General features: G+C 38.5%; 1 protein-coding gene across 1 annotated transcript in view; it reads right to left on the reverse strand.

Annotated features, from left to right (window-relative positions):
- LOC104133554 (coiled-coil domain-containing protein 170) overlaps positions 1-23,479 on the reverse strand; it is a 57,538-nt gene that overhangs the window by 17,157 nt on the left and 16,902 nt on the right. Inside the window, exons 6-9 of the mRNA XM_035902359.1 lie at positions 16,631-16,762; positions 13,063-13,319; positions 8,573-8,717; positions 6,588-6,773 (exon numbers count right to left, since the gene is read on the reverse strand). Of these exons, the coding sequence (XP_035758252.1) occupies positions 6,588-6,773; positions 8,573-8,717; positions 13,063-13,319; positions 16,631-16,762 (720 nt within the window). The remainder of the gene's footprint in view (positions 1-6,587; positions 6,774-8,572; positions 8,718-13,062; positions 13,320-16,630; positions 16,763-23,479) is intronic.

A 23,479-nucleotide genomic window follows, 5' to 3' on the forward strand; every position in this document is an offset into this window, starting at 1 on the left:
TGGAAGCATTCAAGGCCAGGTTGGATGGGGCTCTGAGCAACCTGATCTAGTTAGCAGTGTCCCTGCTCCTGCAGAGGGGTTGGACTAGATGACCTGTAGGGGTCCCTTCCAACCCAAAACATCCTATGATTCTATGATTCTATGAAATAAAACATAAACATACGATACTAAAAATACTAAAATTTTTAAATAGCTTCAAAAAGGCAAACATGCAAACACATAAATGAAAACAAACCAAAACAAACCCTGTCATTTAGGAAATTATTTGTTACTACCCCTTTCTAAAGTAATTGTAGAACTCTCTCGGAAACAAATGTTGGCATGATTCCTTGCCATTTTCTCTTTTTTATTCTAAACACATCCTATTAATAGCAAATTCCCACCTGTGCTCAGAATTACATTATGGCAATTACAGCAAAGAATAAAGAGTGGTTTATTTCAATTACAGTTTTCAGCAGTGTGTATTTTCCCTTTCAGAAAGGCAGCGCAAAAGTAGTTTGCCAGTACCAGGGAGCTTACCTAATTACAATCTTATTTCAAATTGTGAACATCTGCAAACACACACAGTTGGATCGAAAGATCAAGGTATAAAATAAGGAACTGCAAGCCTGTTGATGCCTGAACATTTAAAAAAAAAAAAAAACCAAAAAAACAAAACCCAACCCCTCCCCCCCCCAAGCAATTTACAGAATGAAAAGCTCAAAACATTAAAATTCTGAACAATCCTCCTTGAAACCTCTCTCAAATGGAGACAATTTACACTGGCTAGCTTCAGCAAGGTCAAAAACCGTATCCAGAAATTTAGGGACTGTGACACATAAAGGTGGCATCCCAACTAGAAGCAAACCCCTAAGAGCTTAAGTGATCAGTGCAGGTAGATAAAACAATTTCCACCCCAGAAGACCAAAAGGATGGAACCACAACAGCTCGTGTTTTCTCTTTGGCTCCTCAACACTTATGGCTAGTGTCCCATGGCTCTGAATTATATGAAGATTTCAGTATGCAGTTTGTGGGGTCAAAAAAGCTACCCACGCTGACACACAACAAATTTTAAAACCAGGAATAATTATGGAAATTGGTGTTCAAAGAAAACAGAATAAGACATTAGGTGGATTTACCCAGGGTAGACCACGTCAATGACTGGTTGTGTGGCAGATTCACCACGGCCACGCTCACCCATGGATGTAGAAAGCAGCACTTTCTTAGTGAAGGTTCTTCAACTATCCAAGATCAAAAGGGCTCATATGCCACAGTGCTGTACTTAAAGTTACCCACTCAGGCTGGGACGCAGCCTACCCACACTCACCTGCTGGCACCCTACCTTCACTTGACCAGAGATGACGTTAGTGTACGAGACCCTTGCACAAGACACTGGCAAGGCCTCCCTCGTAAGAAATCATGTGTTCAACATTAGGTCAGCTGCATTCACAGAAAATGCATTCAAGCTGTAACAGGTGGAGAAAATTACTTCTGTCTTTTAAGCAGAGAAAGAGAGGGACTCTTATAAGGAATGGCTAAAAGAGCTATATTGAGCACTGCAAAATAAAATGAGGGAAATATGATCACGTTAAAGATGCAGAGAGATGAAAAAGAGGAAACAAGAAGGGATAAGATCTTTTCAGTAATAATACATATAAATTAAAACAGGCTGTGAAAATGGTTTTTCTCTAATTATTTTGTGGGTATGACATTACAGAAGTACGCCACACCCTATTAAAAAAGCCACTATTGTGGCTTTGCAGATGATGTTATGATAATACTGATTTTTATATCCAGCACCAGCTTTCATCCTAACTTCTAAAGAAAAAAAAAAAGCAAAGAAGGTACAAACCCTCTCTTTTTGGCCCTAGTAATGGCTTTGTTCAATTTTAAACTGCTGACCAAATTTATTTTTATTTACATGACTTTTTTAAATCTGTGGGCTACCAATACTAAAAAGTATCCAACCACATTTTCTTATCCATTTACATGTTGGAATCAAGCTCAGGTGCTTGCAAGTTTGGCAACATTTAGTTTCAGAAGCTCCGCAAAGGTCTTCCCACAAAACACCTGCAGAAGAGAGGTGCATGAAGGCTTCCCTTTCCACTGAGCCCTCTGAAGATCTGTGAAGCTTTAATTAACAATCTTTCAGGAATGCAAAGCCATTCATTTCTGTCTTTCACTGTTCTTCCACACGTAGTAGCTCCTAAAACAATTTCTCACTGAAAGGGAAACTGAATCATCATTTGCTGTTCAGGTTAAAATGCAAAGGTCACCTAATCACAGAGTCTGTATTACCCAGCAGCCCTGCGGACAAACTATGTGGACATACTCCTCCTGAAGCCCATTAATTATCTCAGCCATGGCTAAAGCAATGGGCAGCTGCACCAAAGATGTTGAGGAACTCGTTCTCTCCTGATTCAATATTGTAAAGTTTTTCATAGAAAAGGTTATCGACTAGGCAAGTCTCTATAGCTCTTCCTTAACTAGTTATCCATCAAAATTACAATTATATTTAAGTTCTGTTATTAAAATACTTTGTATCAATTGTGCGCACTGCATGCAATCTTTTAAAATGTCAAACAAAATTGTAATTTTCACAGAAACACTGTAAGAGAAATTACTCTTCTGAGAGCTATTTTCATACCTGATATCAGCTTTGCACCTAACGCATTCTAGGGGAAATCCCAAGACCACTTAAACTGGTGACAAAAGTTTCACTGACTTCTGCAGAGTCAGTATCCCAATGTTTGTTTATAGAACAGAAGAAAAGAAATTCAAAGACGTTGTTATGCTTACTGTAATGTCACTGGCTTTTTTCTCAGATTTAAAAATAATTAGAAGTTTAAGATATAGTAAATTCAATCCAGAATTTATGGAAACATGAAACCAAAGATTTGCTACAGGAAAAGCAAAAAATTTAGCAGGGAATTGAAATGCAAGTTTTTCACTTCCAATGAGATAAAGAGAAATGCAACACTGTAAGAAGGCGGATACACTTGAAAGCTCAGGAGACTGCTGAGGCTCTGCCTGGAGAGTTCAGACCTTTAACAGCAACAGACACACTGAGAGTGTCAAGAGTCTTACCTGGACATTGGCAATATAGCTGTCCCACGTACAGAACTGGAGGAATTACTGGTTATTTTTGGTCAAAATTCACTAATAATGACAGGGCCATTTTCTAAAGGCCTTTCATGATGATTTTATGTGAAACATTCATACTGTATCATATAGTAGCAGCATCAGCTTTTAACACAGAGATGCAACCTTTGAATCAGGAAGTCCCAGGCTGATGGAAGCTCAGAGGGTATACGGCCAAAAGTATTTCTGCATGCTTGCCCACACACAAGCTACTGGCCATTCTCACAGCTTAGACAACAGTTATTTTGCCTGACATAGCAGACTCCTACATAACTGCTGTCCTCCATCAGCATCTATCACTCTACAACCCCTGCCACAACCACAAGTTGATCTATCTCCTCTGTTTTATTTCTTGGAGCAGCCATGTGTTAATCGATGCCCTTGTATCCTTTCCAGAGGAAACTTTGGGCTGTTGGGCTTTCATCTGTTTTGAAGAGCAGAGTATATATGTTAAATAACTTGAGAAGGTTTTTAGACCAGAGAAACATATTTGAACTTATATCATCATTATTAATATTGGCACCTCAATTAGCATCAGGGTTTCAACATATTAAGTCAATTACACATACATATACAAAAAAACCCCACATTACATTAACAGTAATAATAAGGTATAAAGGAGAATGCAGGTATCTTCCAGATGAATTCTTACAACAGCCACATCTCCATCTATCACTGTTATACCACAAGGACTCTAAATTATCTTGCTTTTATCTCCCATCTTCTCTGATAATTCAACCTGGAAATATTTGTGATGCCTGCTGAAATCGTTCACTTGCTAATGCTGCTCCAATGAAAACCAGCTAACTGCAACAAATACTGGAGTATCAAATACACTAAAGAACACTCTGAATTACTCACGTATTGACCTTATAACCAGCTATATTGCTTGAACATAACCAACTTGGTTTTCATTTTCCTCATCAAGAATTTCAGAATCTATAATCTGTTTAATTGATCATTAGATAGCTGCCTCCCCTGGGACATAAAGAAAGGCACGTGGTCAAGAGAGGGAGTTCAGAGAAATCCCAAGGAACAGGAGTGAAGAACTACCTAGCAAGAAACACTGGCAATGGCAATGATTCAGAGAGGTGGCACGGAACAGTGCCATGGCTGAGGCTTGCTGGAGAAGGCTGACAGAACAGTGTGATGGCCTCTATACATGTAGCAAGAACTTTGAGAGAAAACCGGGGGAAATGGGCTACCATCTCAATCTGTAATACAGAGGATGGCCAATATGTTTGGCCCTGGGAGCTTCAGGCAAACACAGGCAAGAGTCACTTGTACTCAGTCTGTGCTGGGTAAACTCTGCTATAGGCAATTCCATTAATTAAAGCTCAGAAAACAGTACAGGAACACAGCACCATGTGTGTGTGTCTTCTGGCACCGGAACAATATGGATTTCTGCTTTTCACCTTCACAGGGAAACATATGACAACATGTGCAACTCTGTTTGTGTGCTTATTTACACTGCACAGCAAAGTATGGGACAAAGTCAAACCAACTTTATAGCCCTGATGCCCTTCCTGTAACCTCATAAGACACCCATCAGGGGAACAGGGGAAGCCATCCATCCTCCTTTAGATATGTGGATTTAAAACGTTTCTGGTTTTTCACTTTCAATACTGAATTTCTTAATATGCTTTTGTTAACACAAAACCTTCTCGACAGATTTACTCAGTATCTGCAAATTTAAGTAGCTAAAGTGAAACAGCACTGGAGGAATCTGCAGCCTCTAGATAAGCTCTGATGGCACACACTTCATTTGAAAGGCAATGCTAGTAATTTAGCAAGACATTTCTGTAAAATGGGTTAAATAAATTATGTATTTGGCATATGCACAATAATGATAGGAAAATATTTTTCATACAACTAGTTCAACTTTGGAAATGTTTTGGCAGTCAGAGCAAACTTGCAAAACAAGTCACAAATGAAGCACTCATCGGTTTAAAACATCTCCTGATTGTGGCTTACCTAGTGAGCAACCTACACACTGCCCTCACTCACACCCCTGTGTTTGAAGTGAAGTACGAGAACAAAATGTTCTCAAAAAGGACCTGTTGAAGTTTTTGGTACAGGTTCTCTCTCAGTCCCAGTTGAGTCTCAGAAAATTCTACATGGCTTGGTAAGAAGTATTTTCAGCAGTAAGTAAAATTTATGACCCTTGTGGTACTTAACATTTATCTTCCCTACAACAAATCCTTTCTTCTCCAAAGCACTGTCAGCTATTTCTCATCTCCTAAGTATTTTGCCTACAACCAAATCAGAACATTTTATCCTTTAAAGTATATAGTGGTGGTCTTCTGTTCAGGAAAAAAGTAATGCCAGGGGCATGGGGAAAACGTATTACATTTGAAAACGTACTTGCACAAGGTTGCCTTTATGTTAAAAATTTCTACAAACTCACTCACACACAGCTAAGCTACACAGTTGGCAGTCTAAGTTTCTTCTCTTTTTTCCTGAAGTTCTAGCCATCAGCTTTAACCATGCTGCTCTAGTACCTCTGGGAAATTTTCATTAGGGTTTTAGTAAACTGCTTCCTTTCCACAGTTATTGCTCAAAGTAATAAGGAAAACTGCTACAGAAACTCACTTGTTCATCCTTCCTTTGCAGTATACAAAAACTCTTAATGGCAAGTTCTCCTAGAGCAATTAAATCCTTAAATCACATCCTTTTCCTTTCCAAATCATACCTGGATGAATTTGGTGAGTACTTCACTTACAACTTAACTTACGTTTCTCAATTCAGCATCATTTATGCTGCACAGATTTCCTCTATGGATTCCCCACAGCAAAACAGGGCTTTCCTGTAAAAGCCATCCTACTGCCTACAACTTTTGGGATATGAGCCAACTGAATATTTACAGTTATGAAATACAAGTTTATAACACAGTAAAACAAGATAATCTAGGGTGTCTGGAATGCAAGACACTTTAATTCCAGTTCCTTAACAGAAAGAATGAAACAGTGTCCTATCAATTCCTTTCAATTTCTCATTAAAATTTATAAAGAAACTGAGTAGAAGAATCCTCAGAAAACTTGCAATATCACATAAATATTATTTAAAAGAGTATTTTTTCATTGTTCCCTGCTTGTGTCTCAGATATACTCATTAACTCTGTATGTTTACACTGCCTTAAAGAACATGTTTATTTACCTGTTTGAGCAAGCATAGCAAAGGCTACAACAGTATGAAGGAAGCAAAAATATAAATTTGCAAGCATCATTGGAAGACATCAAATCTAAATCAGACCTATTTTACACAATATTTTTGTTTAATCTCCATATATTCTCAAGCTTTCAAAAAGTTGAGAATAACCTCAGAAAAACATCCTTTTTAGGAAAGACCCTAATCACCAGAAGCCTTTAAGAAGCATTTTTCTCATACAACTCCTATTAAAAATTAATTTGAAATTTTGAGAAAACATTTGAAAAACAGACAAAAATATACATCATGCAATTATGTACCTTACTAAGTTTTTCCATGTCTTGATAGTATCCTGCTGCCTTTTTCTGTTCCTTGGTCACTTCTGAAACAAGCCTCATGATAGTTTCTCTACTAGCTTTGGACTCCATCTCATGGACATTTATAGCTTCCTGAAGAGCAGCAGCCTGGTCTTTTAGTGCCAGATTTTCTTTACACATTTCAGAGACCTAGAGAAATAATTCAAATATTAGTAACTTTTTTAAAGCACTTAACAATGACATACAATCATCCCAGTACACCTGCTCCTAATCATCCCAATAAAGACATGACATTTATAGTGACCCCTAGGTCAGATTTATAATTGCATTCTACTATTCCTTTCTAAAAAGAGTAGAAATACAATTAAAATGAGAACCATATTCCCACCAGAAACCCACACCTTAGTGTAATGTGGTTCAGATTTACTCCCATGCAATCTCCATGATCTATTAAACAGGTGGAGAGCTACTAACACTGCATATCTGCACTTGTTATGAAGCAGGTCAGAAAATGAAAAGATATCATGTAACTAACCTCATGTCAAAAGCAGACCATTTCAGTTTTGCTTGTTAAGATTTATCTGTCTCATTCGGAACAAGAAATTGAAAGCTGCATTTTACGCTTGAAACTTTTTAGGCATGGGGAGATTTGAGTTAGTAACAGCTATTCCATAAGCATTTTCAAGGGCAGGGCCAAATGCCTGGTGGGCTACTGTTCTGAGCAGCTGACACCTCGGAAAAAGGAGTAACTTCCAGGAGGATCCTAGGGCTGGTTTGGTACATCACGCTATTTCCAAGTAGAATAGATGCACTTCAAAGACTGCATAAAGTAAAAAAAAATGTACCCTGACTCCTACTGGCAAGACGTTTATTATGATTAAGCCAGATCAATTCTGTCTTAAATAAAACCATAATGTGGAAAAGAAGCTAAATAGACATGCCACAGCCCCAAACAGAAAGATTAGTTGCTAAGTTTTCCTAACACACACAGTTTTCAGCACAAATTAGATTTCCCAACTAGATTTATTACTACATTGTTAAAACAAGACATCAACATATACTTCTTTTTTAAAACTCCAGTTGTTTCCTTAACTTAAAGCATGTAAGAGTCACAGCTTAATACAAACATCTTTGCCTCTAATGACAACTAGCTAAGTTTTGATAGAGTATTTATTACAATTTCAATATGCTTGCAGTATTATGAGAGCAAGGACTATAAGAAGTCACTGTGATATGTATCTAGGTAATCTTAACTTACTCAGTATTCCTTATAGCCAGAACTTTTATAATAATATGAAGAGAATGAAACAAAATTTCCCAAAATATCTAATGTGCTCCTAAGTGAAGAAAAACAGGGGTAGCAAAGACTAAGCAGAACATGAAAAAAATGCATAAAATTAGGAAAAATTGCCTTTCAGCAGCACTGATAAAGGTTAATGAGTCTATGAACAATTTTCCTTTCCTAAATGGAAGCTTAGCTTTTGGAACTTCAGAAATATTCTGAAGAGAATAAAGTTTCATGATTAGTTTTCAAAAACACCACACTGATTTACAGCACTTTGTTACTGTTCATAGTTAAGGTTGGGTTAGGGTATGCCATTTCACATGTTTCTACTTAATGGTGTATCGGCTCAAGAGAAGTGTTAAGATCTAGCGTACAGTTTACATGTCACCTAGTGACTCCAAGTGTTAAAGTTTTCAGGAAAGCTTTTAACCAAGTATCTAATCAGGGCTACACTTAGGAACTACAAGTTAATAAATTATTTATGCAGATAAGACCAGACTGAATTCACTGAGATCTATTAGTGTTCAGCACTTTTGAAAATCAACCCAATACAAAAATAAATCTGTCTTAAATGAGCACTGTCTGCAAATCATTATTTAATAAACACAAAAATTCCTGTCGTCATCAGTTACTTTATTTCTTTGACAACCAAAAATTCTTCTATTAAATCTCTATACAGAAACCCTTGCCTACACATAATCACCTTTGACATTAAATGTTCCTGTGGTTTCTCTTTTTCCCTGATGTCTGTGTCCAAGAATTCAGAAAGCTGTGCAAGGAGCTCTTCATACTTTCTGCTGATTTTCGAAGCTTGAGTCATGCTTTCTTCACACTCATTCAAATATTTACTAATCAGACAGAAAAAAAAAATGCACACATCAGGATGAATGTTCTTTGAAACAGAATTCTAGGCAGAAGACATTATCCCAAGATTATTGCTAGCTTCTGCATACCATAAAATGAATTTTTAAAGTTACATACAATTCTCTGTATCTGTTATTTAATAGATATAACTTTTGTTGTTGCCTGTTGTGTAAACATTTCTTCATCTTTGCTTTTGGTTAGCACTTTAAAGAATCCTCTACAATCCCAACCTCATTCTCAGCACAAGATTTCAGTAAAACACAAGAACCAGATAACATCAATAAACAGTGCCCGCAAGATATGAGAAAAGGAGGCTGCAAGCAAAAGCTTAGAAAAAATAAGGGGGAAGAAAGTGATCAAATTATAGTAAAAAATGCTAAAAGCACTTCACATCCCCCCTCTCTCTAATGAAGCTGACAGTGTTGATCAACAAAATCCAGGGAAGGAGAAGCCCCACCGGACTAACGGAAGCGTAGGACACCCAGATCACCTGCAAAGGGAAGTTTACCAGCAGAAGCAAATGGAGAGATGGGAGACACTACTTTGCTGTACATAAAGTCTTCTGTAGTGTAACACTACCCATGAACACAGGACATGGAGACAAAGAGGAGGAAAAAAGCACAGGCTAGATTCAGGCTAAAGGGACCCATTAAAAAAGAAAATGTCAAGGGACTACCACAAAAGTATGAAGAAAAGGCAGCTTTTTGTCATCAATTTCATCACTCTCAAAAGGTGCCTGTTCATGCGGATACATATCCCACATGAAACATCTGTTACCAGCCTTAACAGCAGGTATTGGTTTGTAAATGCTCTGTAAGAACAAATAAACAGTCAGATTAACTCATCGGCATAAATGTGGTTTACAACCCTTCCATTGCTAGGGATAAAAACAAGTCCAGAAAACAAGCTTTGCCACAGTCTGCATAGGCAGCAAACATACAGATCTAAATCTTGCTCAGGATGCTGCAACACTGAGCATCACTCCTGAAAAACTACAAAGAAACAGATTAACAAAAATAACCAAGCAAACAAAGCTCAAAATTACTATTAGTGTAATCAACACCAATACCTCTCAGGTAACACCCGTGACAGAGGTACTCAATGGTGAAAATACAGTGCAAGAGACAAAACTATTGAGCTTCCAGTTGAGAAACAAGGTGCTTTCTAAAGCAAGTTCTTCACAAGGATTTGAACACTAGAATAAAACAAGATGTGAGCTATCACCAAATAGATGTCTAGAGCAAACATTTTATTGAAACTCGTATTTGAAGCGCTATTCTCAGTTTTCAAGGTGGGCATGCCAGCCATTTGTGGACTCACTCTTTTCCATTTCTGATTACTTCCTCTCTAGGATGGCAATCAAACAGGCAACAGAGCATCACTCCATAACCAAAAAGCAGCATGAGACTCCTATAGGAAACACACAGTGAGTGCGAACACAGTACATTAAACAGTTATAAATCACTAAGTGGAAGAGAGGGTCTGTAAAAAAATTTAAGATGTTGCCTTAGGAGGGAGATCAGCACAGATGCTGTCAATGCTGCAAAGTGTATCTGCAAATAACAGAGAGGAATGGAGAACATTAATTACTGCTCCAGACAGGAGGAGGGTAGTTCTATGTACTACTGCACAGCACACACCATGAGCCGTAAGAGCTCTGCCTTCTGCAGCAGGCACTGCCCCTCAGAAAACAAGTGCCTCACAGCTTTCTCACCTCCAGGCATCTTCCTCTTCTCTACAGCCCCGGCAAAACTAAGCTGTGAGACGGTTGCTAAACTGCTGTCCTGAGGAGGGGTATGTCAGAAGTGAAAAGGTATGAGACTCCAGACATGCCATACACGCACGCCTATATGTTAGAGTATTGCATGAGATCGACCACCAGCCCCACAAACGGTTCTGTGGCTCTGAAAAATTGAGGCACATCACACACAGAACCATGCCTGCTTCTAAAAATAAACAATCTGAAGTATGAAGAACATACTTGACAACTCTATGAATAACCTAATTACCTCCAGTAGGGCCATAAAGGTGTGAGCACCTAGAAAATAGGCAATCAGGTACAAAAAAGTAGAATGGAGCTCTTTCACAGTTTTGCTAGCTCTTCAGAACTAATGAACAAAGAGAAGGGGAGGAAAAAGAAAAAAAAAAAAAAGCTTTTCACAGTTCAGGCTCTAAAAATACCTTGGCAATAGACCTGTTGAGTAGAAAAGCACCATTTTCAATAGGAAAGGTGTAGATCTTGGAAACCAATCTCAGACTTCATTTAACGCTTTTTACTACATCCCTAGGTATAGAAGGTAAATGTGCATTTCATGCCTACTGACTTGCTCTTCCATTTTATTAGTGGTTTTCAGTGAAAATCTTTCTTGAATACCTAATTAGGACTAGTCATGAGCCATGCGCTACTAAGGTGGCCAGACTAAGCGACTAAAAATCATGAAGTCAATACACTGACTAGCATTGTGGCACGTGTAACCAGCGGCTGAGGATAACAAAAAGCTTTGAAAGCATACGCTGTAGATTCATGACCAATCCAACTTGTTTGTTCCTTCCAAAAGAGCAGACTCACCCTCCCTTTTGCTAGCACTCCAGTGGACCACTCCCAGTGCATAGCGAAGCGGACCAGGGATTGGTAGAGCTAGAAATTAAGCTTTTTCTTTTGCCCACTTCTCAGAGCAGTTCCCTGGTCCCAGTCACCATGCAGCAACACAAATGGAAGTACCACCACAAGTGTCACAGGCAAAACAGAGCAGGCAGGACCACACTGGGAGTGACAGAACAGATTTATGCCACATAAAATGGATCATATCACTCTAACAATAGGCTAGTGTGATACACAGTATTGGCAGTTTTCTGTGAGTCAGGCAAACAGGATAGGAGGTTTTTGTTCCTTTTTTCTTCTTTTTTTTCCCTCCAGAGGTGGCATTTTAAAGAACCTTAACAACCCTTATCTCAGAGACTGTGATGTTTTTGATGTTGCTAGGATGCATAATGCAGTTCTTGACTTAACTATCTCCTCACTTATATTGGGATCATATCTAAAATCTTTGGCAATCAACATCAGTACTCTCCAGACAGGGCTTTTGGCAAATCAGCCGGTAATAGACAAGTGCACTGCAATGGATTTCTCTAGATTTTAAAATAACTTAATTATCCACTTCTAATGCACAAAGCCTGGGAGAGCTGTGCAAAATACTGATTTGGGAAATACAGACATCTGGTGAACACTCACCTTCCTCTTAACTAGACAATATTGAGAGAGATATGGATATTAGCCTTGTAGTGGTGGAAAAAAAATCCATTATAACAGTCTACAAGGTGTCTAATAATATACTATGACTGACACTGATTTTGGAATTTTAGAGTTCAGAATATTTTTACACCAATCAATTTATGTGTGATCAACATTGCTATCAGTCTCCATCCCACAGACCTGAAATATTAGCAGTTATGCAGAACTGACAGATCAGTGCTCTGACACTCTATGCTAAGAAGAGCATAGTTAAGGGCTATCTTTTATTAAAAGTTTTATGCAATCAGTATGTAAATTGAAAAAAAAACCACCAGACACACACAGTCCAAAAGAAAGAAGAAGTCAGACTAAGCTAACGTTACTGAAAGCTGAACAAACATTAACCAAACATTAACATGCTCCCTTCAGGATACTACTAACTAGGAATTATACCATATTTTCTTTATTACACTGCTCCTAACAGACAGCTTTATGCTACAGAAGACATTCTCTTGGCACTGTTCCAGTTCCAGCTGTGACACAGAAGAGGGTAAAAGAGACCAGAGTGGTGCAGCAGTACAGTCACTCCCCACTGCACGGCGCATACAGCATGTCAAGTGACAGGTAAATGACTGCAAAAGATGACAGGTGATAAGGATAGATCAGGGCACTTAAACCGTAGTTGCAGGTACTGCCCATCACAAGTGTGCTCTGAAAGGCACAAAGTCTGCCTCGGTGCCATATGTGGAAATACCTCAGGTGAGTGAGGAAGACATAATTACTGTTTCTACTGCATTCAGACAAACCGCCCTCTGTGCTCATTTTTGGTAAACAATGAGGTTACACCAAGCTGACGCATATCATCATTTCTCCTCTGAAGGACAAAATCCTCAAAATCCCACTTATGGGATAACAACTCAAACCAAAAATCAAATTTTGATACCTTCCACGCATTCAAGTACAACAGCTGTGCAAGGCATTGGAGCAGAATTCAGATCTGCAATAAATTCTGTCCACCAACATATTTTTCTGTGTTGGCAACTGCACCATTCTGTCATCCCAAACAAAAACTGTTTCTCATGTCACATGAATCTTACTTAAGTTTGGCATTTTGCTCATGAAGCTCCTCCTTCAGCTCCCAGTTTTCCTTGAATGCCGCCTGAGCTGTCAGCTCAGCCTGGTTTTTAGAAGTGGTGAGCACACATGTCTCTTCCTCCATCTCCTGAATTCGGGTTTGTAAAGACAGGAGGCGAGACATCTGTCTAGCATTGTTTTCCTTGTAGCTTTCAGCCTCAGCCTTCAGCTCTTGAAAAGAAGCTTCTTTAGAGATCATTCTGGACCTGAGTTCAAGAAGCTATAGACAGAAAAGGAGAAAACTCATTAAAAAAAAAAAAGAAGAGTTTTGCCCAGGCTGAAATATGTGACTGCACTACAAGTTTAGTAAGGTGACAAGAAACAAATTTTGGAACAAAAACTCAGAGTCTTTTATCACTACAAGACTGACTGGAGGGATGCAACTTTACTTTCATATAACTAGGAAAAAGCAATGCAAGAAAGGGTGTTGTAAAACCAAAAGCTACTGTTGTGTAATACAACTTTTCATGATAATCTCTTACAGGAAGATAAATTTATTTACCAATTCAGAATTTAGGAAAAGCCCACCCTAAATTCTGCTGCGCAGCCTTAACTCACCTTCCTTATGCATCTGCATTACAATACAGTCATTAACACCACTATTCGCTGTTTTTTGCCTGCCTCCTCCCTGCTCCCAATTCTGGTGCACAATTCCACAGATAATCTATAGCTGTGGGGAGTTGTAACAGCAAAGTATCCTGTTGTATGAGAGTGGAGCCTTTTAATAATTTGCAGCATATTCAGAGGCAAAGAAATTTTTGGAGAGTTGTGGTATAGGCAACCTCTTCTCAGCTTATGCAAATAACTATTTTACGGTCTGATAATCCAATCAAATGTAGCTGGATTTACACAGAAACACCAAGAGAGCCTTTTAAGGAAGGCTAGGAGGAGGGATGTAACCACCAAAAGTCAAGGACCTGTTCCAGAGATGATACTAGAGCTTCCCAACAGTTCATGGAGTTCAGCTGTTTTTCTTTATTCTCTTTTATTTAAAAATACCATTTTCTATTGAACTATTTCTGCTACAACCTTCTCTAAAAGACTGAGCTTGAAGCAGACACACCAGGCACATAAAATTTCAGTGTGCTTTATTTTGTTAAAAGGAACAAGTAATTTAAAGTGGATTTTTTTGTCACAAGAAGCGTTAAGGCATGCTTCAACTTTCCTGATGATTCCAATTATAAGCAGCAAGGTACAATCCACAGCATGTATCTCCTACTACATAAAATTAACGGGCAAATAATTAAGCCGATTAACTGCTCTTTATGACGTGTGCTAGAGCTTTTAACTTGTGGCAAACATTTTAAGGCAATAAATATTTAAGACATTATGCTGCAACTCAGGACATCAGGAAATTCACAGCTCTGTCAGAGGCTTCCCGTGTGACCAAACCCAAGACACTCGGAGAAATTCCAGGAGGCCAGTGAGCCAACTGAACAGCGACTGCCTTGGAAAAGAGAGGTCCTGCCTCTCCTGCTCCCAGCCACGCACCCCTGTCCTCTCCCTTGCACCAGCTCTGGTATTTGTCCAACTCCTCCACAAACAACTTAACTAATGCAGCTGACAGAAAATAATCCACTTTCTACAGAGGAGGAGGAGGAACGGGAGCTGGCCAGGTCACAGAGAAAAGGCTAACACTGAGGAGTGAGGTAGGAGGATCACTCTTGCAGCAGCAGCACAGTCTCTGATGAGCTTATGCTTCACCTGCAAGCACTGGTTTATCAGTCACTTTGGAGCTGACATAAAGCAGCACTGATTTTGAGAAAAGCAGCTCTGCCTTTTCCCAGGCTCACGGGCTTCATTTCCATACTCCACTTTATTCTTTGTGCTAGCAGAAGCACTTACATGGCTACAGGTGAAATAAGACTGGGAAACTGATCCGGCTAAAAAACAACCCAGAAGGAGAGGCTTTATTTTTCCAGTTGCATCAGTTCCCCAACAACACAGTGCACTGCAAAACTACACATACATCTGTGCCAACACAAGGGATGGGGCAGCGTGGAGAAGGAAATGAGCAGCTGAAGGAACAATAGGATTGCTTTGCTTGGCAGCTGGACCAAGCTATGGTGGCTTAAAGTGTTCAGAACTTTAAAATTTCTCTGTGGTTCAACTCCCCGTCTGCAAAATGTGATATTTTTTCCTCTGTCCATTGTCTTTGTGGTCAGTTCCAATAGCAGAAAAAGCAAGAATAAACCCATATCATGAGTTTTACAGAGCACTCAGCAGAACAGGGCTCTGACCTCAGCTAGGTCATGAAGGTCTTTATTAGCAAGAGCATGAACAGCTGCTTTCTTGACTATTCTTTTGCTTTTGCAAGCACAGTGCTGAAAGAACCTATAAATCAGTCAGGCTGGCAATAAAGCCGTTCAACATTCCCAGTAATAAATTATTTCTATGAGAACATGAGATTCTGTATGGCTTTTTAGAATTGAAATTTAAAGTACTGATCCTGAATAGCCATTAAATGTAGGGGACCTCTGCAGTAATTTCAGTATCAACTGGCCAAATTTGAGCTTAGATGACAGACACTCACTCCTGTAGTTCTGACTGGATACTGTATTAACAATTTGTTCTCATACAACATTACATGTTCTTGCTGTTCCCCATATTCAGCTATCCACAATTAAAGAAATTCTATTTCATAGATACAGCCTTTTTTAATGTTCATGTGCTATGCAAGTATATTGCAAAGTACTTTACAATGTGCAATAGAAATACACATTTGTAAAATGTACAGGTATTTAAAGTACTAGTTGGATGAATGTTCACAAGTTTCTGTCAACCTTTATGTATCTGTGAATATTTATGAATGTATACACCTACATCTATGTACATAAATAAATGTAAGCACCTCATGGCTTCTAAAAGCAAATTTTACTCCATTTTAAAACTGACCACTGCCTGCATTGCTGAATTGGATCAAATCAACCTTATTCAGTCATAAGTTAAAAAAAAAAAAAAGTGTGAAAATATAGAAACTCTAAAAATTATCCTCTAATAAATCCTCTGTCCTAAGAACCACCATTCCCACAGCAGGGACAACAGAAAAGGATGTCAGTGCACTCTTCAGCCTCTCTACGTAGAATCAACCTCATTAGCTCAATCACAACTCTTCACTGATAATGAAAGCAAAGCAAATTTGTGTACCTGTAACTTTATTCAAGTGGAGGAATAGGTGAGGATGGGTAGTTATATCTTAACTCATCAGCAACAGGAGGACATCTATCAGAACTTTTATACAACCACAATTTAGAAATATTAACTCTCAGGTTTAATTACAAAAGATTGCATTTAGATGATGCTAAAAAGCTAGACTGCTTCAAATTTTTCAAATATAAGTTCATAGTCGGTTCTTGAACACACAAGCAAGCAGAGTAAAAATCGCATGGAAATTCTATGTTACAAGAAACAAAAGTTCTGTATCAAAAGCAAGAAGTTTTAGACTTTTTGCAAACTTTCTATTCTCTGCAGAAAGTCACTGTAGAGAATCCTTAGGTTTGGAGAAGGATTTGGAAGTATTTTTAAATGTACCTCTGACTGGGCACAATCATACTTCACTGAAAGTGCTGCAAGTTCACTTTGAGCAGTTTCAGCTGCAGCTCGATAGTGATTCATCTGCTCTCTAGTGACAGGAATATCCAAAAGAATGTGATCATGAGATTCCTGGGAAGACAGCATGAAAATAAAACCATTAGACATCGCATTTTTTGAACATTCTTGCTTCAGTCCTTTTTTGTTCAATTAAGCTGCTCAAGGGCATCTATTCCAAATATATTATTCCCAGAGCAACTGACCCTTACTGGAAAATAGGATAAACAGCCACTTTTCTACCAGTCACCACTCTCATCTGCAAGTTCTGCTACCAACATTAGTGCTTAAGTATATTGGCATGTAAGATATTCCCCCTCAACCATCCCATGGCCTCCCACTATTTTCAGCTCAAGTTGTTTCCTGCAGTTTCTATGTATTTAGCAACATTGAAAAGGTCCTTCTTCTACAAACTTATCCAGTCACTCCTTCAACCCACATAAACTTTAACCCAAAGGGAGTCCTCAGGTGTCTCTTACATAAAGAACTATTTTGGGGTTTAGACTTCAGTTACATTGCATGGCCCCTCACTTTTATGTTGGAAGAAATGGAGGGGCAAGCAATGGCTATCAATTCTTTCTGTGCCACTCACGATTTTGCAGATTTCTATCATATCTCACCTCCACAGACTCTCTGCCAAGTTAAAGAGTCCATGCCTACTCAGACACTCCTACTTAAATCCTCGAAGTCACTTTTTGGCTTGCCCATTTGTGCTTTTACTTCTAATCTGCCAAGGCTAAACGTCCTTTTGAACTCTGTTTCTTGGACATAACTTCTGCTTTCTGAATGCTGCTTTCTTGTCCCCAGCAATCACCATACTGACTTCCTTTCACCCTTTCTCAAGCCCTTTTGATAGATGGCAAGCACTGGCTCTGTGCTTCTAGCATAGGTCTCCTTCACACCACTTGAATAACTCTTTTAGCTGTGCCTTTTAGACTCTTTACAGTAAGCTTTCTCATTCTTGTGTGGTTCTGCTCTTCTACTGTGGGGCAGAAACGCATTGGATTTCTTGGCCTTTGTTACTTAAATCTTTCAATATGAAAATTCAGACCTGAGGTCTCATTAGGAGTTTCATTAGACAGAACATTTTTTTTCAATTGACAGTAACTACAAAATGATGAAATTTAAGATCTTCAGTACAAGATTGTGCTTAGGTGGTGCTGGGAGCACACATGGCAGAGGACAGAACATGAGGTTTTTATTCCATCAGCTCCCACACAGGACAAACAAAACTGCAATCCTGGTGCAGCTGGGCATACATTACAAAATGCAAATCTCCCCCAGTTAATGACTGCTGTTGAAACAAGGTAGTCCAATGGAGAGAGAGACAAGATGTCTTCACTTCATGCTCTTCTACATCAGCATTGGTTCCAGGCCGAGAAAAATTACAAGTTCAACTCCTACCCATTCTAAATAGAAAAAAAAAAACAAAAACTGAACAGCTTTCTAAACAGGTGAACATCTAGTAAAATAAGCCTCTACTGAGAAACACACATAGAAATCCCTGGGGATTAAGGCAAAGCTTCTAGTTTGGACCGTAGCAGAAGATAAATTACCTTGGATTAGTTTCTCTAAATTTGTCAACTCTTTTCTTTAATCTTTCTTCAAATCACTAGTACACACTGGATTAGATCCATCAAGTTTAATCACATTCATTTCCCTCAAAGACACTCAGCTGTGCTCTTTCACAAAGGAGTTGCCACTCTCATCAAGACAGACTGATACATGTAGTACAGCTCATGGCCATGTACAACATAGCACACAATCTCTGAGATAAAGGGGCTGCTGATTTTCTCAACGCTTTATCACCATTCTGAGAGACTGAGGGAAGGCATGTGCTGTCTCTTTGCTACTTTGTCTTCTTTTTTGCTTTACTCCACTTGTTTCACATTGTACAACCACATGAAATTCTTTAATGTAGAGAGGATTTTTTTTTTTCATTCTGTAATGCACTAGGGCTCCAAAACAATGCAATTAATTTGGCATGACTCTACCATAGGGGCAAAATTTGTAATGCAGATGTGGCACTTCTGTATCTCTGGAAAAATTCAGATTTGTAATGCTTCATGAGTACTCTGTAGTTTATACTGATTACTGTTAAGAAAATAGAATGAATAAAGTGTTAAGAGAATAAGAGGCAGTAGACAGGAGAAGCCTTAATATATTCTCTCTCAATCAGCTCTAAAAAAATCTAGGTTTGGGGTGTTTCTCCCACTCACATTCTTAACTTTTTTGATCCCTTTCCACTTACCTGCAAAAAAATGAAGTTTTAATTTCACTTCAAATGCTAAACAGAAGCTAAACCTATATTTACAATACTTAAGAGTAATATCTACTTGGACCTTTGGCTTTATTAGAAATAGGCGTTCTTTAGAAGATCAACAACATAAGGTCATTACTGTTATTGTGGGGTTTTTTGTTTTCATTTTTTACCAAATAACTACTTTCACCTCCCTGGAATCCAGCCTGTGGTTGGCAAACTTCACCCAATTCAGAAACAATAGAACTTCAACAACATTCAGTAGTTTTATACCTCACCATATACTTTGAAATCAGCCAATTGTTTGGGTCACTGACTCCCATTCTGCTTTTGTCAGCTTTTTTTTCATTTCCTGCTATGTTTCTTATTTCAGCCCTGGCAAATGCTGCTACCACTGTCACTGACTGCCCCCCCCGCCCAGCCCCATTCCCCCCAAAAATATATATATACAAAAAAAAATCTTTATTGAAACAGAAAGCCCTCGGTAAGCATTTAAGCACTGACCACTACCCTGAGTGGGTGCCAATGCATTGCCTCTTTCCCATAGCAGATGGACACTACTCAGTGCAGGGATTTCATCTTTCTGTTTCCAAAGCCCCTAAGCACATTGGGGTCAGCATACCAAAAATAACGACTCACGAACCTTTGTCGACTGTGTTCTTCCTTTGCTTCTACAAAACAAACAAGAGAGAGGGAGAAAGAGAGGTTGAAAATTAAATAGATCCACAATATGATGACACACGACATTAATTTTTCACAGACCTGCTTTAGTAAACTATGTCACAGACTACCATCAGCAAAGTAGGGCATAAAAGCAGAACACTATAGGAAAGCTTCCCTAGTAGCCTATGAGCTTTGATGGCCTTCACAATATTCAAACCCACATCTAACTAAAACAGATGTCTTTACTTTGACTTCTCTGGGATACATTCACAGTCAGGCTTTGTGCAGTCATCGCTTCCTTTTGCCACTGCTTTTCATGTGCTCCAATTTTTTATGTCAGGTCTCCTTTTACCCTGCATCTCTTCTACACTGATAAATGAAAAAAAAAATCTGAGCAGTAAGCATGTGATCTATCTCAACTGAACTTTTTTTAAAATCTTTTTTTCTCCTCAGATGTTAGGGAAACTGGTGGGCCCTTTTTACCTACATATTTATACAGGACTTAGTACACTGGTTGGACTCAGTGGGCTATTCAATAATTCCTATAAATCCCACTGCCATAACGGTTCCTATTCTGAAAACAAACAAAATGACATATCCTGAATCTGTAACATTTCTGCCTAAGAGAAATTCATATTCATGGGTGTGTATGTGCACAAAAATCATTCTAATTTCTGAAAATACAATGCAGCAACACAGTTGTATTATTATTATTAATATTAATATTATTATTATTATTTTCTGCAACCAGAATAAAGATGACAGCCAACACAAAGTACTGGGAAGAATGTGCAGTTGAAAAATCTCCACACAGAATTTATCTCCCTAAAAAATCACAAGGAAATGTTAGTCCCCAAACCTGCTATTGGATCCATGGGAGGCTAAGGTGCCCTTCAAGACAACAGGGATGAAGATGAATTCATTTTGTACGGGCTGAACTGCTAGAAAAGGGATCTTAAACATTATGTTTTGACTGTAACTATTCTAACTACAGCTAGCAACTTAATATTAGAAGTTTGTTGCCATCCAGAAGCTAACTAGCTTAATTTTCTGACTAAACCATCAAAACATGTTCTATAAAGGACGTTTTCAAAATTGTCTTGTATAAATTGATTCAAAAAGAAAATAAAATTCTACTTCAGCATGCAGGGAATATTAAATTTAATTTTATTTTGCAAAATAATCTCTCCTAGGATAAAGAAAGACAAGTTTTAGAATACCATTTTTTCGTAAGATCTGCAAGATAAAAAGCAAGTCTTTAGATAAATAACTGCAAGTTACATAACAATCAGGCTCTGGACAGTTTTTCGCAATTCATTTCTGAGCCAAATGGAGGGAAGGCAGGTAGCACTGGCCTAATGCAGGTTTTGCTTGGTAGCAGCAGCTAGCCAGCCAGCCAGCACATGCATCACTTCAGAATAGCCACAGCAGCTACACACACCAATGAGTGTGAGAAGGGTAAGCCACTATTACACAGCAAGTCAGATTTTGTTAACTCATGAAAACAGACAAACATGAATTGATGTAATTTAGGGAGGAAAAAAAAAAAAAACAAAACCAAGAAAAAAACCAACTGCTCACAAATTAACCATCTTGTATGTATATTTTGGGTAAGGTTGACTTCTTTCTAGATAACACTTTGCCCAATTTCCCTATCAGAGATCTCAAAATGTTTGTATAACTAATGCTTTATTAACATCAGTGTCAAAATTTCCAGGTAATATTTCAAAACCATTTCATTTCTGTCCTTCTCTCTTACATTACAAAATGCCAGAAATATCCAATTGCTTTTGATGACTTCACACTTGGTGAAGCCCTTTTTCCCCCTCTCTGATTTCTACCTGTAACTAGGCCCAGCTCATTGCTTGCAGTCTGTGCGTGTGCAATTCTGAAAAAGTTTTTTTTTTGTTGTTGTTATATGCCTGTGGAGTTTTTATGCATTAGTATACTGTTCCAGAAACACAGAAAACCAAGTAAAGTGTTCCCAACAGCTCAAATAAATTACCAAAGAGATTTTCTAAATTCCTTTCAGAAGGCTACTGCTTAGCTCTACCCTCCTCCCTTTGCAGTAATCATTGAAAGGTATTACTGAAAGATAAAAATCACTCTCTGGTGTTGTTCACCTACTGAACAGGCCAATTTCAAGCTTGATTAATGGACCCAAATGAAAGTTTCATCAAATCGAAATTTTAGTCTTACCCTTTACTATTACAAGCAGCAGTTAAAGCGTTTTCATCTTTCATTTTCCTCTCTGTTAGGATGAGGTGACTTTGCATCTAAATATAACAAATGCATTTAATATGATGAAAGACAGCAGTCATCTCAAGGCAATTACGGAGACACATCACCTGATGTAAACATTACTTAACATGTATTTTGTTTTACTTCATGCTTTGCCTGTATGGCTAAATTAAGGAATTTGGATCTCCCCTGACACTTCGCCTCACAGCTTTTCCAAAATGAGTTACAAGAAGGAGCTGCTGTGTTTAGTCTCAAAATAATAAAAAGGGTAATTGCCAAGACAAAATTTAGGAGAAAAATGTGACAAAACTAAGTGCTTATGCAAGAATTTTGCAAACCACTTGCTTTTCTACTGTTTTTACTTTATCAGCACTGAATAGAGTTAAATAACTTTTGTAAGAGAATAGCTTAAAAGATAGACTTAGAAAACTGACCCTCATGCAGTGCCAACAGTCTTACAGTTTTCCTACAATGCCTACTATACTTTACTACAGTCACAGAATCACAGAATGGCCAAGGGTTGGAAGGGACCTCGGGAGACCACCTAGTCCAACCCTCCTGCTCAAGCAGGTTCACCTAGAGCATGTTGCACAGGACATCATCCAGGCAGGCTCTGAATATCTCCAGAGAAGGAGACTCCACACCCCCCCTGGGCAGCCTGTTCCAGGGCTCTGTCACCCTCAAAGTAAAGAAGTTCTTCCCCATATTCAACTGAAACCTCTTATGCTTCAGTTTGTGCCCATTGCCCCTTGTTCTGTTGCTGGGCACCACTGAGAAGAGTCTGGCTCCGTCCTTGTGATATCCACCCTTGAGATATCAACGAAAGGCAAATATTTTAGGCATATTTGTGTTGGCATATACGCAATTAAGACTGATTAGTGCTATGGTTTGATTTGCCTTTTTGTAACCCACATGCTATAAATACATAGCTTCTAATGTGCTGCTGAGTCACGGAAGTAACATTTACAAACTGTTTTGACTTCAGGTCAGGAGGATGTGGAGTGGGTTACTGTCAAATCTGTAACTAAGCAGTGCTAATGCAAACTTCATAATCGGGTCAAAACAGTTGTATTTAATATAATGGCAGTTGACTTTGCCATGACAAACTATCAAGATTCTGTATTTTCTGTCTCAGAAAAATACAGCATAATTACAAAACTGATGTACGACTATTAAGGAGATACTGAGCTGTTAACACACAAATAAATTGTTTATCCTTTGGAAGATGAAACCGTTACAAGCTTTCTACTATATCTTTAGTACAAAAGAATTTGATCCTTCTAAGAAATATCCTCAAGCATCTCCTTTAAATTCACATCAAAGCCAGCAAACCAGTTTCAAAGGAAGAAGAGCAAAGAAGAAATTCTTAGATAACTATAAATTCCTACTCCATGAAAGATACTCCCTTCTGCAGCACTTAATAAGAAAAAACTTTCGTCCTTGAATTTATAAAGATAAGCTGCAGCCATGGGCTGAAGTTCATCGAGCTACAGCTGAAGTGCACGCCTACCGCTGGGGACAGCTCTGCAGCTGCAGAAGTTGTGTTTTAAAAAAGGCAAAATTAAATTTAAAATTGAAAAGATAACTTGCAAGGGGGGGTGTTACGGTCAGCCTCAGTGTCAGTCACC

The sequence above is a fragment of the Egretta garzetta genome, unplaced genomic scaffold (assembly GCF_000687185.1).
Source record: "Egretta garzetta isolate BGI_Z169 unplaced genomic scaffold, ASM68718v1 scaffold139, whole genome shotgun sequence".
NCBI lineage: Eukaryota > Metazoa > Chordata > Aves > Pelecaniformes > Ardeidae > Egretta > Egretta garzetta.